General features: G+C 37.9%; 1 protein-coding gene across 1 annotated transcript in view; it reads right to left on the reverse strand.

The window, feature by feature from the left end:
* LOC136867094 (xylosyl- and glucuronyltransferase LARGE1) overlaps window positions 1-20,351 on the reverse strand; it is a 145,235-nt gene that overhangs the window by 120,006 nt on the left and 4,878 nt on the right. Inside the window, exons 3-4 of the mRNA XM_067144196.2 lie at window positions 16,621-16,829; window positions 11,457-11,652 (exon numbers count right to left, since the gene is read on the reverse strand). Of these exons, the coding sequence (XP_067000297.1) occupies window positions 11,457-11,652; window positions 16,621-16,815 (391 nt within the window). The 5' untranslated portion in view covers window positions 16,816-16,829. The remainder of the gene's footprint in view (window positions 1-11,456; window positions 11,653-16,620; window positions 16,830-20,351) is intronic.

Consider the following 20,351-nt stretch of genomic DNA (forward strand, 5'->3'; position numbering starts at 1 on the left):
AAAATGCATTCTTAATTTTGAAGAGCCGAGTACTCTTTTGTATCAAATTGAGTCTGTGTTGAACTCGAGACCTCTCTGTTCAATGACTGACAACCCCAATGATCAATGCTATTTGACACCTGGACATGACCTCTATCCCCTCTCCAGCAATATCCAACAGCTCCCGCTCCTGTCTAACTAAATGGAATTTGGTGCAACAGCTGTATCACAATTTTTGGCAGAGGTGGTCAAAGGAATACATACAATCACTTCAACAAAGATGTAAATGGTCTTCCGTAGGGAAGTGGACTCCAACTGTGGACTCCTCCTCTGGTTTGGAAGACTGGTATAATCCAGGAGCTCCATCCTGGTTGTAACAATATTACTCGTGTGGTCAGTGTAAAGACTAAAACTGGTCTTTTGCGCCGTGCCATATTGAAATTGTGTCCATTGCCCAAGGATGTTATATAGTTGTATATTTGTATGTGTTGTATCTGAGTTTTCTCTTTTATTCATTTGTCTGTGATGAGCATTAACCCTTGACTTTGATTTTGAGTGTTGAGATCCCTCAAAGGGGGGAGTATGTTGCGGCTTTTGTGTTGGTACTCGCCTGCCGCAATTCATTTTGTTACAGTTGGCAGTGTGCTGCTGTGTTTTGTTTTAGACAGACACTGAACATGGCGACCGGCAGCAGTACACGTGTTTTGGTGTAACTCTGAATTTGTTGTACATACATGTAAATATGCAGTGTTTTATTCATGTGTAATAAATGTTTGAATCACCTTCTGAGTGATGTGTTTGTGTCTGCTCGTTTGGGGCAGTCTGGTCCTCCATCTGCCTTGTTTTAAAATTGTATTTGTGCGCCTATGAACTGAACTTTGTTATGTGCGGCCGATATGTTGTTTCGTCGTTCGCAACAGACTACATACCTTATTTACCACTGCCTGATGTGACCCCTAAGTATCTATACTTATCTTCAAAATTCACCTTCTCTCCCCCCTCCCATTTAGCAATTATGCACTATCCTGCATATCTTGTTCCTGAAACTAACTGCTTAACTCCTTTCAACATTAATTTTCATCCCATTTTTCTGAGTCCAGATACTGTATGTATTTTGTTTAGATCCTCTTGCAATATTTTAAACTCATCTAAACAGTTCACTTTTCTATATACAATTTGCAAGTTCAATCCTTCTTGCATATTTTTCACAAAAATTACAAAAATGTGAAGGCACCAGTTTACTGCCCTCTCCTATACCCCTCCACACTTTCTGAGGTTCTGTTAATGACCCATCTGCCTCCTATCTAGTCCTATTTTTTTTTTCTTTTTCTTTATAAGTATATCTTGGTATACTCTGTGAAAAGATTTAGACAAGTCTATTGCTATACAATCCAACTGTTCACTCTTGTCTAAAACCTCTGACATCCTGAGCTCTCCTGTCTCCCATTTTAGGTCTGGAATTGTATTTTTTACCCCCTTCTGTGTTTTAATATAGCTATACATATTTCTCCACGCTGTCCTTACTCTCAAGGAAATCTTTTGCCTCCTTTTTTACCTTATTTAATTCCCTTTGTAACAATTACAGTTTCACCTTATTTCATGCTCCTTTTCTAATTTTATTCCTTGTCACCCTATTTAGTCTCTTGAATCCCCATTGTAGAATGATGCGTATTTGTATTGCCAACAGTTTTAATCAGCAACTCCCCTCTTTCCCCTTCCAGAAGTACATTTTTGAGTCCTCCCCATAGCAATTCTACAATTTCCCATCCATTTATCCTCTTGTTAAAATTTTTTGCAAAGTAAGATCCTACTGCTTCTATTGCTTCTGTGTCTGTCTTATCATACAATTTAACCATCTTCCTTTCCTCTTTTCTCTCCTCTTGCTTCAGTGTTAATTTCTAACAATAATAATAAAAATAATAATAATAATAATAATGCTATTTGCTTTACATCCCACTAACTAATTTTATGGTTTTGGGGAGCACCAAAGTGCTGGAATTTAGTCCTGCAGGAGTCTGAGCGACTCAGCCCAGCTAATTTCTAACATCACTGCGCTATGATCACTCATTCCTTCTATTAGATACCTCTCTTCAGGTTTGACCAGGAATACATCCAGAAAGTTATTGCCCCTTGTATTTTCATTTACCAGTTGGGTATATCCACCCTACCAGATCAACTTGTTTGCTAAAAAGTTGGTCATGTTTCTCAAAGTTTAAATCTCCTTCTAAAACCATGTCCATATTTAGGTCACCACCAGTGATAATACTTCTACCACATTTCTTGGCCTCCATACTGTATTAAATCATTCACTAATTTTACATCTCCCCTTTTCTCTATCTGCAAGGACAAACTTTGAGCTCTCCTGTCTCCCATTTTAGGTCTGGAATTTTATTTTTTACCCCCTTCTGTGTTTTAATATAGCTGTACATATTTCTCCATGCTGTCTGTTCCCCTTTCACCAGCTTACTCTCAAGAAAATTTTGTGCTGTTGATGTGAAGTCCAATACCTAAAATTTTACTTTTATTACATTTTAATATTTAATGACTTGCAAAATTATATATAATAAGAAAACCCCAGCACCCCTGCTTCCCCTATTCCTCCTATAAACATTATACCTTTTTGGAAAAATATCCCCTCAGCATCACAATTGGGCAATTCAAAAAGAAAATTCAAGACAGGGTCCAACCCACATAACCAGAGCATCTTGCGCTTGAAAGTGGGCATAGGCACTGCCTTCGTAATGTCCAGGCCGTACTGTACCTCTGATGACGTCACGCTTTGGGGGGAACTTGAAGGCGATACGCATACGCTCCGCTTGAATAACACACTCGTTTAAATTATTTAAAGAACTGTTAACACCTTATAAAACCAAAACCTATCGTCAAATATTTGTTAATTCTGACATACAATGCATATTCTTCTCCGTAACATTCTATTTCTCGCGTATATACGTTCGTTTGCGTGAGTACAGCCTAACATTTTGAGACATATTCTTGCGATTTTATCCATTTTCTGGTCAACTGGAACATTCACATCATACACACTGACAGAAAACATGCAGCCAATTACCATACTATTTATTACAAATATAAATTATTTCTGTACCTCACTGTTTCCACTTCATGAACACTGCAGCTTTCCTGGACCTCTTACAGAAAGTTACACCAGTAAGGAGTAGGTCTGCTCTCTTTGAAGCACTTTGTTGAATACACAAGTCGGTGTGAATTTTGGAAAAATTATTTAAAAACATATTCACCCAAATATATATACACTGTCCGGCCAGGTCTTCCAATTTCTTCCCGCAGTCACAAATGACTAGGGAATCTGTCAACTGCATTAACTCCAAAGCCAAGGATATTGTGACACACTTAGGATTGTCTGAATTTAGAAATACCATCTTATATGTGCACCCTACGGGTCAGGGTAACCACAGTAATTCCCGACTAGTCAGTTAAATATATCTCAGGGTATCCATGCCTCCAGAAAAATGGTTAATTTTTCTATGTTTAGTTTTACGTGTGTCCGAAGAGAAATAACGGTACCATATGCGGTTCAGAGAAAGTAACGATATTGTACGCGGTTCAGAGAAAGTAATGATACCATACGCTCAGTAGTTGTTTCGTGAACGCAAACTTCAGTCATCCTTTTAGAAAAATATATATATGCGCACAACGAGAACCTTACACACTAAGTAAAACTATTAACTACCAATATGAATGAAAACTCACTTCATTATATAAGAAACTAATCAAGAAACACATTTATTAAATTGTCAAGTTTCGCAAAAGAAATGGTTAATATCAGGTATGACTCATAATCTTCAATTATCAACTTAGTAAATAAATATTTTAATCAGTGAATCAAAATATGTTAGGTCAGCGCTGCCTAATTCCTAAACTAAGCTTACATCTTAATACACTGAGTAACGTATTCCTGAAATTAATTATCTTCCCTTTAAAAAATTACATTTGGTCACTTAAATATATTACATCACAGTCTTTTGGCCACGGTCGAAATTCGTTATATCAATAAATTATTCCATCAGTCACGGTATAATTATATACCTCATTGAAAATACAACCATCACGTTGTTCAAGTTTCTGCGAAAATGAATTGAATTTGAATAATATGTCCTGAATACAAATATCAGTGACCTAAGTTATGTTGAAAATTATCTGAGTTCGTTGGTGCAGGTTAGCGTGAAGAAAATGAAATATTGAATGACGCACTAAGTTCCTCGGTCCGATTGCCATTTAAATTACGGCTCCTAACTAAGTATTCGCTCTAATAATATTCCATATTAACAAAACATCGATGATATCCTACGTAAATGTCAAATAATTTCCCTATTCTAGCTAAATAATTTCTTATGTATCGTATACCAGCTCGATATACATACAGCCAGTGAGCATTTTTCATATATAGGTGTGCTAATGCCAACACAAAGATATTTCAACACTACATTACGTTATTACTTGCATACAAGCTTATTCTTCCATGCATTAACCATTCATTCAGAATATGACATCATCATGTATTCATTTACTCATCACCGGTTGTTATTATTGTCAAACCACTTTCACACATCATTAAAATATACATAATATTATTGTCCATACCTTGCTATAGTTCTTCCCTGGGGCATACTTATATTCTGTAATCGCACTGCATGTGCTCCAACATCACATATTAAATATATCAAATACGCTTTACTTCCTATTACTCTGCGCAATATATCATTTAAAATACTATACACACTTCCATTATCTCACTATTAACCTCCAATATTAACCCATATTTAATTCATTTAACATTCACAATTAGCGCGTTTAACCTCCAATATTAATTACACAACGATACGTATCTCATCAATAGCGCAGAATTCGTTCCTCAAAACGCATTTTTAATCTTGCAATTCCGTATATAACCCCAAATTCAGTATCTTTCCTTTCAATAAAATCATACAGCAAAGAGTATGGTAACTTATCTTAACCAATTCAACATGCGTCCCTCTGTGACGTAACTGGGTTTGACTATTACTACATCACTCATGGACCTTTCTAACTAACCGGGATTCTTTGGAAACAGCTGTTACACTATGTCGTATTTTTAAATCGTATTCCTTCATCCTTGGATAAAATTATGTAGTAACACGTTACCACTCCGTAACAAGATATCGTCTTAAATATTTCACACTGCACTTTCTTATATTCACAAGCACACTTAATTATCTCACGCTTAGGCTATTCAGATCTACTGTATATACTGGTAATACTCCACATAAGAAATTATATTACTTAATACTATTACTTAGCTCGCCATTCAATATCTCGAGCCTTAGTTGCTCCTCGGTGTGGTCGAAGTCCTTGGATCGGGAACTGGGCAGGATTTCCTCCACACGGGTCGGGTGGTTTTAACGGCCAGGATGACATCTCCCTCCAGGTTGGTCTATGTCAATTTAGCAAGCCATCATCTGTTCAGCAACACAGTAGACAAAATGCGATGATTCTGAAAAATATAAGCTCTTCATGGTTCTGCGTAGAATATATATATTTTTATGGTGATTGCTTCTTTATTTGGTTTTCCTTGCGATTATTTTCACTAAGAGTGGCTTAACCTCGAGCTCTCACGTCTCAATCAAGTTCCTATTTTCAAACGGCTTTGCGTCTAAGTATCTGGACGTATTATTCAAAGCTTCAGGATTATACTCCCTCTTTCCAGTATTTTAACGCTTATCTATTCAATTCGCTCAATATTTCCTTCTTCTCAGCTTAATACTTCTCGCTAAATATTGCCAATCTCGCTTATTTTCGAGTGCGAAGTTCGGAACGTCTTGTTCTCACCACGTCAATTTTTCAAGTCAGTTTTTGTAATAATCTGTTTTATCCTTCTTATTTTTTTTAAAACAATTCTATCGATTCTACACCATTGTACACCGCCTTCGTAGTGGTAGGTTTAAGTTAGTCATGGCCTCCTAGCATACATCAATATCGATATCTTATTGTACATTTCTTTGCCTTGGCTGGCCTCTACCTTCCGTAGGCGCCATTTTGAATTCGTCCAGTAAATGCATCGGGTACATATGTATCTGACACTAACACACAAAATACTTTGTACACCTCAATTCTAAGTTCTATTGACATGTCTGATGGATACTTTAAGCCCCCTCGATTTAGGAAATTCAGATATCTTACTTCTGGAGATAATTCATATATAAGATCTGAATCTGTCAGAAGATAACATTTACATAAATCACACTGCTGTTTGATACTCTTTTTTTGTTGTTGCTATTTGCTTCTCGTCGCGCCGACACAGATAGGTCTTACGGCGACGATAGGACAGGAAAGGTCTAGGAATGGGAAGGAAGTGGCCATGGCCTTAATTAAGGTACAGCCCCAGCATTCGCCTGGCGTGAAAATGGGGAACCACGGAAAACCATCTTCAGGGCTGCCGACAGTGGGGTTCGAACCCACTGTCTCCCGAATACTGGATACTGGCCGCACTTAAGCGACTGCAGCTATCGAGCTCGGTGATACTCGTAAATAAGACTTGCATTTTCAAATACACCGAATTCAGATAAGCCATAGGTCTGATTACATAAAAATACAGGACATTATGACATAATAAAAAAATTTACCTCACCATCTGGACGTGACACTCTTATTTCTCTCAGGTTGTGATTTTCAGGAAAGTGCTTGATACACACAACTGTGTTTTGGGGAAAGTGCTTGATACACACAACTGTGTTTTGATTAACTATTAAATTCTCCCTGGGAATAGCCTTCTTCCATAACTAAACTAGTTCTTCATCAAAAGGAAACACAAATACCGGAGTGTACTCTCGTTGTTTATAATTGGCTTTGCAGCCAGGCACACAGCAACTCTACGGCATGGTGATTTCCCTCACTGATCATCTTAATTCAAGTATATACAATTCGTGGTTAATAATAAAACACAGAATGCAGAAACTCAATTAATTTTACACTATAAATATAACTTTACACAAATAAACTACAAAATTAAAACACCGAAGAACGATCTTCTTAACCTATAGCTTCACATAAATACACGCTCACGCTAAGTTTTCTTCACTAATTAACGACTTTCCACTTAATAATGCAGTCGATGACGACTCATTCTCACATATATCTGAGTGAACATGCAGCCATCGTTAAAAGTTTCAATAAAACTGCGAAAAACTGTGTTTAACTCTACTAACTCATGTGCTAAACTTCCCCCCTAACGATCAGCTGATTGCTTTCCCGCGCTAGTTACAATACGGCCTGGACATCACGAAGGCAGTGGCATAGGCATAGTTGATTGGGTAAGCAACTATGGTGTAAAGGTTAGCACTCTAGACTCTGAATCCAGCGATCTGAGATCATATCTTAGTGGAACCTCCATAAACAGGTTCCAGGAAGGACATTCCAGGGAACATTAATGAGCAAGGCAAGTTTACATGCAAGGATTTACATAAGGCAGAATTTCTTTATTTTTTTTAAAGGTACCGGTACCAGCCGTGGCCTTAATGAAAGTAAGTTACAACATTTGCCTGGTGTGAAAATGGGAGACCATGGACAACAGTCTTCAGGGCTGCCAACAGTGAGGGTTCGAACCCACTAACTTCCGATGCAAGCTCACAGATGCATGACCGTAATCTGGCCAAAAACGAGACATCTATTGGAGCTCAGCAAATCGCAATACTTGTCTGGACAGAGGTACCTATACTGATATGTTTACATTAGGATTAAAATCTTGTGAAAAAAAACGTTGTGCAATCAAGTTAAAACATTCAGTATTATAGTACAGTCATCTCCATACAGGCCATGAAGGCCTTTGGAATGGTGGAAGATGAAAGCTTTCATGATTCATAACCTCGGCTTCAATATTTTAGGCCTAACCTAATTATAAAGCTTAAACTGTTATCTACCTAAATAATTTTCATTCTTTTTTTTCCTCAGTACTTTCATATCTAACTCATCCTCATCACTTACGCTTTCCTCATAGAGGTCACTGTCACCATCTAAATCACTAATTTCCCTTACTTTCCAAAATCTCAAGAAATGTAGAGTAATCTTGGCTATGAGGATTATAGAGGAAGTGCAGATCCAAGTGCGCAGATTGCGCTCCGAATTCTTATTGGGACAAACCTTTAAGTGCGCATGACCAGAACGTCTAGTTCTCGCTCTAGACCGAAAATCGTTTTCACCGGTTCGTAACCATTACGAACCAGTTTCGAATTATGTCAGAACAGCAAACTGGGAATTCAGAACCGATTCTCATTTATGTTGGAACGCCCGTCAAGTTACTGCGCATGAGCAGACAATTCAAAATCGATTCAGAATTGTGTTGGAACAAACCTAGAAGCTCTTATTTTGTTAAGAACAGAAACCCTGTGCTAGGTGTATAAAGAGCTTTTTTCTGAGACTTGGCTTAATGCTCCTTAAATATTTAAAGATATCCTCAGACTATGTATATAAGAATTATTTAGTATAAGTTGTTCAATGAATAATTCCAGGAGATTGCAAGTGTATAAGGAAGCACTCAACTAAACAGCTACAGGTTTTCATGGCTTTGCCCACCATGTGAACTAAATTAGTTTACAAATATTCCTTTTAAAATAACGATAGGGGCAGAATCATTATTACCAAGCAAGTAAGTTGAGAACAAAAGTTAATATTAATAAAATTCAAATAATACCATTCCACCTTCTATATTTTTGAAAAATATAATCATTGACTGACAAGCAAAAATAGCTGTGTATATTTAGCATTAGCACTGGAATTATCATCTTCCAGAAGGTTTCACCTAACCCAGAGGTGCTCACGCTGTGCATTTGGTCACAGGCCATGAAGGTTGGGCAAAGTTCTCCCGGTCACTCTCGATCACTGCGGGCGATGTCCGAGTTTGAAATGGAGGCAGAAATCCATGTAATTTTCAACTTATGTTGTAAGAAGTAAGTTATTTATGTTCATTGCAGTTTATGTAGGTTGACTAGATACATTAAAGAGACCTACAACCTCAAATATTTTTGTAATGTACGTAATGAATTACAATTTTTACTATTAAATTTTTAGAGGTGCTTTAGAAGCATTTTTAATATAATACAGAGTTATGGTAGACAAGCTGTGGCTTGCGGTTGTTTGGGTTTAAATTATCTGATAAACTCACCAACAATCCAATCATGCTTACTGGGAATAACATCAGTTAGGTTATTTATCTGAAGGCATACCATCTATTTAGTAGATACATTTACATTATTGTTGTACTTTAATCTTGGATAGTAAATATCTATGTCCTCACTTACGATAAAATCCTATTTTTTTTTTCTAGTTGCTTTACGTCGCACCGACATAGATAGGTCTTATGGCGACGATGCGACAGGCAAGGGCTAGGAGTGGGAAGGAAGCGGCCGTGGCCCTAATTAAGGTACAGCCCCAGCATTTGCCTGATGTGAAAATGGGAAACCATGGAAAACCATTTTCAGGGCTGCCGACAGTGGGGTTCGAACCTACTATCTCCCGAATACTGGATACTGGCCTCACTTAAGCGACTGCAGCTATCGAGCTCGGTAAAATCCTATTATCATTGGATGCCAGGTAAGGTTTAAATATTATTTTCAAATTCAAACAACACTTCAACATGGAGCAAAATCAAGCAGTAAATTTTTGAATTATGTAAATATACACTATGTGATCAAAAGTATCTTGGGTGCATTGTGCTGCCACCTACTACCAGGTACTCCGTAGCAGCAACCTCAGTAGTCATTTGACATCGTGAGAGAGCGGAATGGGGGGCTCCACAGAACTCACGGACTTCGAACGTGGTCAGGTGATTGGGTGTCACTTGTGTCAGAAGTCTGTACGCGAGATTTCCACACTCCTAAACATCCACTGTTTCTGATGTGATAGTGAAGTGGAAATGTGAAGGGACACGTACAGCATGAAAGCGTACAGACCGACCTCATCTGTTGACTGACAGAGACCGCCGACCGTTGAAGAGGGTCATCAAGTGTAATAGGCAGGCATCTATCCGGACCATCACACAGGAATGGTGAATGCCCGGTGAACGGCATCTGCCAGCGTGTGTAGTGCCAACAGTAAAATTCGGAGGTGGTGGTGTTATGGTGTGGTCGTGCTTTTTATGGAGGGGGCTTGCACCCCTTGTTGTTTTGTGTGGCACTATCACAGCACAGGCCTACATTGATGTTTTAAGCACCTTCTTGCTTCACACTGTTGAAGAGCACTTCGGGGATGGCGACTGCATCTTTCAACACGATCGAGCACCTGTTCATAATGCACGGCCTGTGGCGGAGTGGTTACACGACAATAACATCCCTGTAATGGACTGGCCTGCACAGAGTCCCAACCTGAATCCTATAGAACACCTTTAGGATATTTTGGAACGGCGACTTCGTGCCAGGTCTCACCGACCGACATCGCTACCTCTCCTCAGTGCAGCACTCCGTGAAGAATGGGCTGCCATTCCCCAGGCAACCTTCCAGCACCTGATTGAATGTATGCCTGCAAGAGTGGAAGGTGTCATCAAGGCCAACACCATATTGAATTCCAGCATTACCGATGGAGGGCGCCACGAACTAGTATGTCACGTTCAGCCAGTTGTCCGGATACTTTTGATCACATAGTGTATTACTTTTTGATGGATGAATAACAGGAATGTTGCTTTTTAAGAAATGGAATTACTGTCATTCCCATCCAAAGAATTGTAAATTGTAGCTTGTGCGCTTAAACCCTGTATCTTTGTAAATTGAAACACAAAAATTACGTGTAAGTTTTCTTTGAATGTATAAATACAAGAAAATAAAACTGACTGTTTATATCAAGTGCAGTATAAAACAAACCAGAATATCTTGAAAAGGTCAGTTTTCTTGCGATTTTGTGGTTCTTTTCCTTAAATACTGTACCCCATTCAGCATTTCGCTGACTAGTGAAGGAGAGCTTTGTAATGACAATTGAACGTCACAGTTCCCCTCTCTGCAAAGTGTGTTCGCTCTCTCTCGCTTCACTATGCTTGCTATGTAAACTGCCCGCATTTACATCACGTCAGCCCAGCTGCAATGGGCTAGCCTCAACGGACACCATGCTGAGCACCTCCAATCTAACCTCTGACAGTCAAAGTATTCAAATCCATTTCACTGCAACAGCTAAAACTAGTACACATTTCTGTTCCACTCAGTTATGTTTTTACTAAACTTAAAGGACACAATCACTTGGATTCACAAAATTGGTCAACATGGGCACAGCCACTAGAATAGAAATATAAGAACACTCTGTTCTGCTGCACTCAAAAAACCAACCACTTTGAGGGTAAGAATTCAAACTATGGGAAGATTTTGGAGAAATGTTGCTATTCATAACACAATGCAAATTACTGTACTGTATAAAATAAACTGCATATGTTATCAAAATGTTAAAGATAATTACATAAAGCTCCACATAATATTTGACTGACTCACCCTGTGGGACACTCCATGTGTAAAATAGTGTCTGAAGGATGACCTGAGCAACAGAATCTGCTATGAGGTGGAAATGTAGAGGATTTTTGCTGTAGAAAAGGATGGACTTGATGAGGGTGACCACAGAACGACTAGAGTTGTAGCCAGCACAAACAATGGCCACATGTACCACTTCACACTTGGGTACATCAGCTTCCTAATAAATAAAAAGTACATATTGCAACACATTTTAAAAATACAACAGCAACAATAAACATTCACACCATTAAAAATTTCCCTAAACAAAGAAAGCAGATGTGAAGAAAACTGCTAAAAATTTAATCAAATTAAATGCCAATATATACAAATCAAAACTGAGAATAATATTGAAATTGGCTTAGGAAATAAGCAAGCAACCTTTCAATTTTATGAAGTTGCTTATTTTTTTATTTTATTTTATTTTTTTTTTGGGCCTATTACGGACCATGGGGCTTGACTTAACTCTTAGCTAAGGTCTTCTGCTTTTTCTTGGCCCAGTATGCTTTCATTTTCTGGCTGCCCACTTAGGTCTGGTGGTCCCTGTACTCTTTTTGCTTGTGAGGGACAATGTGAGGATGGCCTGTTGGTACTGAGATCAGTTCTCTATGGTCTCTAATGGGATCTGTAGTTCCTCTAGGTCTTATTTTACTGAGACGATCCACTTGATCTTGGAAGCCTTTCCCCTACTTGTCACTGTGAGGATTCTGTTGGTGAGCCTGCAGGGTTTCAGGTGGCTCATGTGCCCATAGAAGCTTTATTAGTAAGAAAAACAGCATTATTATTTAGCAAACAGTAATAATCAAATTATGACAATGGTAATGAATAACTATATTAATCATCAGGTATATGTTGATGTTGATTCATTTAAGAAGAAAAAGCTAGCAAGCAAGTAGTTTTACACATCTGTTAATCTTGTGATATAAGCCCTGACACCTATACTTTAATGTAGTATCTGATGAAGAACCTATCCCATTTTGAGGTCCAGAAAGTAAATGATAGCTGACATTGTTGAAAAATCACACAATGTCTAGTTCACATGCACAATATTAGATGTTAATAGAAAACTTGTCTACAGGAGAATGATGAAAGTTGGCCTTTGAGTGGAGCGAAAAGCATCTACCTCAGAATAGGAAGATGGTTTATAGGAGACGGGAGTTACTTTTCCCAAAGTGATCACCATCTGAGTTTATAAAATTATCAAAGCAACTTGCACCACGAGCAACAAATTAAGATGGAGTCACGGTACTGATTGCATGTATGTACAAATCACATGTTATCTTGAAAATCACATGTTGAATCACCAGCTATATACATATGTTCATTTTAAATGGTTTACCACAGAGTTCAATTTTGATTTACATGGAGTGAACTTTTGTGTAGGGGCTGCCTGGCCGAGGAGGTAAAGGCGTGCTCGGTTCGCCCGGAAGGACGTGGGTTCGAATCCCAGTCAGGAAGTCTTAAAATTTAAGAAACAAGATTTCCACTTCTGGAGGTGTATATGGCCCTGAGGTTCACTCAGCCTACACCAAAAATGAGTACCAGGTTAATTCCTGGGGGCAAAGGCGGCCGGGCGTAGAGCTAACCACTCTACCCCATCACGTGCCACGGTTAACAATGGTGGAAGCCTTTACCTTCCAATCCTCCAAGGGCCTTCATGGCCTGTACAGAGGTTTTTTTTTTTTTTTCCAGTCGTCCAAGAATTTCTTCTGCATTTGCTGCTCATGGTACAAGTCAAAAATTTGCCATGGTCATTTTGTGAACTCTGATGATGACCACTTCGTGAAATAACTCCTGTCTTCTGTACCTTCCAATACAAAAGCAGAAGCTTTTAAAATCATTGAGAGGAATGTTCCCATCCTCTTCCAGTGAACTAAGTTTTTCATTAGCAGCTAATACTGCACATGTGAACTAAGCATTGTAAGGTGCTTTCAAATGCACAAAACACCACTACCTCAAAGGGAGACCTATCCCATTTTGAGGTCCAGAAAGTAAATGATAGTTGATATTGTTGAAAAATCACACAATGTCCAGTTCAATGCACAATATTAGATGTTAAATGTGTTGTTACAGAGGTACAGAGATATGAATGTTGATGTCTATGCCTATTTTATAGACTATAAAAAAGTTTTTGATTGTGTCAGGCACAATAAGCTGATAAGAGATTCTGAGATCAACAGGTATTGACTTCGGTGACTTACGTATAATCAGTAACCTGTACTGGAATCAGTTTGCAAATGTCAAAACTGATCAAGGAACTTCAGAAACTGCTTCGATCCGAAGGGCGTCCGCCAGGGTTGTGTACTGTCACGTCTGTTGTTTAGCATTTACTCAGAGGCAATCTTTAAAGAAACACTGGAAGACTATGGTGGGATCAAAATTAACGGGAAAATCATCAACAACATCAGATATGCAGATGATACCGTTGTCATAGGTGATGACATGCCTGCCCTTCAGTGCATGATAAACTCCTTAGTTCAGCACAGTGAAGAGTTTGGATTATATGTTAACCCCTCAAAAACGAAACTGATGGTGTTCTCTAAGAAGACAATTCAGACAAATCTCACAATAAAAGATAAAATAGTCGAGCAAGTGTCTTCTCTCAAATATCTGGGTACCATCTTAGATGACCAATGTAACTCCAAACGGGAGATAATATCTACAATTAAGCAGGACAGGAAACAATTCATTACCATGAAGAAATTCTTTGTGAGGTCAGATCTCAGTCTCCAACTACGAATTCATATGATCTGCTGCTATATATTTTCTGTTCTCCTATATGGATGTGAAAGCTGGACTCTGGATCCAATCATAGAAAAACGTATTGATGCCTTCGAAATGTTCCTGTATCGCCGTCTCTTGCGGATATCCTGGGTAATGAAAATCTCAAATGCCGAGCAAAAAGAACTACTGCTCATCATAAAACAGAGGAAAACGCAATACCTAGGACATATCATGAGAGGTGAGAGGTATCAGTTATTACAGCTTATTATCGAAGGGAAGATACATGGGAAGAGATCTGTTGGGAGAAGAAGAAATTCATGGCTGAAAGACCTTCGAAGATGGCACTGCTGTACTTCAGAAATGGCATTCCATTCTGCGCTGTCAAGATCAGAGCTAGTTACGTGGATCGCCAACCTCCGCTCGGAGACGGCGTCTTGAGAAGGAGAACTCATCTCAAAGCAGCCTCAACTAGCACACTAATGTCTGTTTGCAACGGTTATATCAGATAATATTTTAGACCAATCAACTTAACAAGGATAACATCATAACATTCGCTTTTTTTCTTAACCAATCTTTTATTGTTGGAACGCAAAATATAAACAAAATTCACCCTCAAGTTTTCAACCATTTTAGTCTATTGGAAACTTACGTTGGCAACTGCCCCAGTGAATATATGCCGACTTTTATAACGAAGAGGATCCACTTCAGTACCAGACATGTGCCATTTTTAGAACTTTATATTGACACAAATTTTCTATTGACAAGATTTTAAATAACTTTACAATAATTTTAGCATGTGTTGTATGTCCCAACACCATATTTTATAACCACTATTCTGTAAAGTTAATATCATAAGAAATCACAGTTTAACTTTTACAAATTATAAATGTCATTGTCCTTTAAACAATGTTTGTTTTAAGATTAAATTAATATGGCTGATGCCCAATAAGAAGGGCGAAACATGTCCCCATAATATTCAGATTGTCTATGTCTAATTAACCACGTGACATGGTACTGATTGTATTGAATAGGTGGAACAATAAATGTACTCTTTTGTAAACTAAGTGAGATTGCTATTTTCAATACCGATCAAAAATGAGAGTGATAAGTGGTATGTTCTGAGCTGTCAGCGAAGAGATGGTGTGGAATGACATTAATAGACGAATAAGTTTGAGTGACATCTTTAAAAGTAGGAAAGATCACAATATGAAGATAAAGTTGGAATTCAAGAGGACAAATTGGGGCAAATATTCATTTACAGGAAGGGGAGTTAGGAATTGGAATAACTTACCAAGAGAGATGTTCGATAAATTTCCAATTTCTTTGAAATCATTTAAGAAAAGGCCAGGAAAACAACAGATAGGGAATCTGCCACCTGGGCAACTGCCCTAAATGCAGATCAGGACCGACCGACCGACTGACTGATTGATTGATTGATTGATTGATTGATTGATTGATTGATTGATTGATTGATTGATTGATTGATTGATTGATTGATTGATTTGATATTACTATCAAAATTGGCTCTGAAGAATAAGATAGTAACACGGTTTTTAGGAAGTAGGGATTGTAACATTAATAATTTTCTTTATGCCTCATATTCATTAGTTTATAAGTTTTATATTAAGCTATGTTCATTCACGTATTCATTAGTTAAGTTTTACTCTGAAGCTAATTACCAGATACTGCAGTATTAACTTAGGTACTGGTATCTTTTTTTTTTTTTTTTTTTTTTTTTTTTACATCAACTATTTATTTATTAATATACATTATCTTATTAAAATCTAAAAAAAAAATCCTCAACCCTTTCTTGGGATTAATGTTGAAAATTGATCTGAACTTTCAGGAAACTTTTAAACAATTAAAAACTATAAGCTTGAACGATTGTGTATGCTTGCACATATATATATATATATATATATATATATATATATATATACACTGTTTGGATCACGAGGCCTAATTTTTAACCACCCCAGCTTCAGCCCCATTAGAGAGTTTTGGGAAATTTCCTAGGGATGTTGGTGATATCAGGTTCTCTAGTACCAAGTTCTAAGTGTTTAGGATGCCTGGAAGTACCTAATTTATTCAAATCTATTTTCATTTCTATACCTTACCTTTATACATTGTAACACTTTGACTTCCACTTAATTACATAATACGGATGAAACACAAGTCAAACTCACACATGGTCAAAATGTATGTAAAGCCAAGAATGCACATATCAAATTCCTATTATGTATCATATCACAAAAATTGGAATTAATAATCATGAACTAAAGTTTACATTAAATATTAGGCATGATAGCAAGGAAATAAATGGAAAAGTTAATGGAAATTTAAGAAGATAACAGAGCAGTAATACATATTCCATAAAATAATATGAAAAACTATTTCAACTTTATTATGTAGCTAAGCAATCTACCTGGTTTGGGCAACGGTTTGAATGTTCATGAGTTGGATGTGCCACTGCCTGTGTGGGTGTGTGATTACTGGTTCGCATGGCTGCTACTAGGTGGCTCTGGGATATGCTCAGCTGACGGCGCAAGAGCTGGTTTTGCTCTTCCATTTCACGAACTCGCCCCGCCAGCCGGGCCTCACGTCCCGTGAAGCCCAACATGTTGTTACCATCAACTAAATACAAACTCCTTCACATAAGTTAATATCTACAGCATAATAGCAGGAAAATGGTACAAAAGAATACACTTAGTTTCTGGTTGGTATATACATGATACACATACAATTTAGAACACATTCTGCAACACTAGATTAAATATCACCACAAGAATTCCTTCACATACAAATGTTGACAATTAAGTTTGAACAGAATAATATTTTCTCCACCATTCTAATTTTTTTAAAAATTAAATTATCAATATAATCTTCTCACTTTTCTCTTTTTATTACATTTATATTTTTTATATTATATTACTATTAAAATTGGCTCTGACAGAGATAGTAACACGGTTTTTAGGGAGTAGAGATTGTAACATTCAGTCATTTTCTTTATGCCTCATATTCATTAGTTTATAAGTTTGATTTTAAGCTACATTCATTCACGTATTCATTAGTTGATTTTACTTTGAAGCCAGTTGCCAGAAACTGCAGTATTAACTTAGGTACTGGTATCCTCTTTTTTAAATGAATTTCAAAATTATTTTATTACTGTTTACTCCTTATTTAACTTATAAGGTTTTCCATAACATGTACCATAAAATGGGACAGATTACCTAACTTCTTGATATTTTGCTGAGAAAAGTTTTTCTTCTATAGTGCAATGTAAAGGTCTTCAAAGAAAGTCAAAAATTAATTCTGAAGATTATCATCACCATCCAGACAAACTTTTTTTTTATTCGCTATAATTCATAATGGTAGTGCAGGAGGACTAGGTCAAGTACAAAACTGAAATCAATGGTACAAGCCTGCTTTAACAGGCTATAAATCCTCTGCATTAAAGTAATCATCATCATCATCATCATCATCATCAATGTCCCACTCCAGTTGCCCAGGTCTGGTTCATTAAAGTAGTATTAAATCAAAAATTAAATTATTCCCTACAAGTTGCGCCAACGGCCGTAGCCGCGTTGAAACACCGGATCCCATGAGATCTCCGAAGTTAAGCAACATTGGGCGTGGTCAGGAGTTGGATGGGTTGCCACGCGCTGTTGGTGAGGGGTGAGGGAATGGAGTAGAGGAAAGGAACTAGGGTTTGAATAAGTTTTATTTTCATGCTGTGTGGAAGAATGAATTGTTTCATTTTTAGGGGGTGAAGAGATGCATATACTTTTCTGCAGACTCTTGTTATATGGTCATTCCAGTTTAATGTGTCATTCATGACAACACCTAGATTTTTTACAGACTTCTGAAAAGGTATAGCTTCACCACAGAGCATGAGATTAGGCTGTTGTATGATGTTTAGCGTGTTTAAAAGTCTAGATTGTCCTATTATGATTGCTTGCGTTTTCTTCGGGTTAACAGATTATAATTGTTATTTTTAATGATTAATATTATCTAGCCTATCTACATCTACATCACCTAACAATAAGTTCTAAATCACGCTTTAAGGAATGGTAAAGATCCACTATATTATAACAGAGAAGTAAAGAGACTGAGAAGGAGGTGCAGGTTGAAAATGAAATGGCGAATGGCTTTTAGTGCCAGGAGTGTCCGAGGACATGTTCGGCTTGCCAGGTGCAGGTCTTTTGATTTGACATCCGTAGGTGACCTGCGCGTCATGATGGGGTTGAAATGATGATGATGATGATGATGATGATGATGATGATGAAGACGACACATACACCCAGCCCCCGTGCCAGCGAAATTAACCAATGATGGTTAAAATCCCCGACCCTGCCGGGAATCGAACCCGGGACCCCTGTGACCAAAGGCCAGCACCCTAACCATTTACCCATGGAGCCGGACTGCAGGTTGGAAAGAAATAGAATTAGAAATGGCTGTGGAAATAACGAGAAATTGAAGAAACTTAGTAGGAAATTGAATCTAGCAAAGAAGTCAGTTAAGGATAACATGACGGCAAGCATAACTGGCGGTCATACAAATTTTAGAGAAAAATGGAAGGGTATGTTTAAGTACTTTAAGGCAGAAACAGGTTCCAAGAAGGACATTCCAGGAATAATTAATGAACAAGGGGACTATGTATGTGAGGATCTTCAAAAGGGAGAAGTATTCAGTCAGCAGTGTGTAAAGATTGTTGGTTACAAGGATAATGTCCAGACAGAGGAGGTTACTAATGCTAAAGAAGTATTCAAATTTACCTATGATAACAATGGCATTTACAGTAGGATACAAATGTTAAAAACTAGAAAAGCAGCTGGAATTGATAAGGTTTCGGGAGATATACTAAAGACAATGGGTTGGGATATAGTACAGTGGAATCTTGATTTTCTGTTTTTGGAGGGACCATGGAGAAAAACGTACAACATGGATAATTGAAAATCCAAGAACAAATGAACCATCAGCAATTTGACTAAACATCAAAAAAATGAAATATGTATACTTATAATCTTACAAAACCCCTAAACCAAACCAAGCTACAGGCCCAATGGGCCTTCTGCCTACCAAGCGACCATTGCTTGGTCCAAAGGCATGCAGATTACGAGGTGACACATGGTCAGTATGACGAATCCTTTCGGCCGTTATTCCTGGCTCTCTAGACCGGAGTCACCATCTCACCATTAAATAGCTGCTCAATTAAAGCTAACTGTGTCTGTTCCCGCAGTGTAGGGGGCAGTTTGCCGGGTTCGATTCCCGGCCGGGTCAGGGGTTTTTAATTGTAAATGATTAATATCCCTGGCCTGGGGACTGGGTGTTTGTGTCGTCCTTAATGTTCCTTTCCTCACATTCAACACTCTACACTTTCACAATTCCAATTACACGCAGCTTCATATCATATGGTGCAAGTAGTGGCAAAAGATCCACAGGGGTCGACGCCACGAACAAATATCATTTAAAAAAAAAAGTAATCATAGAATGAGTGAACCTGGAACCAGCCCTCAACCGTCATATCCAGGTAAAAATGCCCGATCTGGCTGGGAATTGTACCCGGACCCTCCGGGTGAGAAGCAGGCAAATTAGACCACGGAGCCGGCCTCAAACATGAATTACCGGTACGCGATTTAAAAATCTTGAAACTTTACATTCAGTTTTACCGGAGAAACATCGTCGGTTTCCTCTGAAAACCTCTTTCAGTTCAGCAATTTTGATCAGCCGAACTCTTCAAAAAATCTAATACCCGTAATGCCACGCCAAACAACAATCGACCATAAGTACTTTCTAATTCTCTAATCTAATAAAATAAAACACATTAGGTATAAAAGCACCCAACATGATGGAAAAATTCCTTTTCTCTACCTTTCATTATAATTTGGTCACCGGTAAACTGTTCGTTTATGGAAAACATGTACCATGTAGGCCTAAATTAGACGTACATCGACTTTTACAGGTTATATTGAACTCGAGAATATGGTTTCAAAGGCAAGTATCGATTCTCAAGTTCTCGAATGCATTATATTCAATTCTGCCCGTAACTAATCACAATCAAGTCCGGCCCCGCGGTGTAGGGGGCAACGCATCCGCCTGTCACCTGGAGGCCCCAGATTTGATTCCCGGCCGGGTCAGGGTTTTTTAATTGTACAT

Source organism: Anabrus simplex, chromosome 3 (genome assembly GCF_040414725.1).
Source record: "Anabrus simplex isolate iqAnaSimp1 chromosome 3, ASM4041472v1, whole genome shotgun sequence".
In the NCBI taxonomy this organism is placed as follows: Eukaryota; Metazoa; Arthropoda; class Insecta; order Orthoptera; family Tettigoniidae; genus Anabrus; species Anabrus simplex.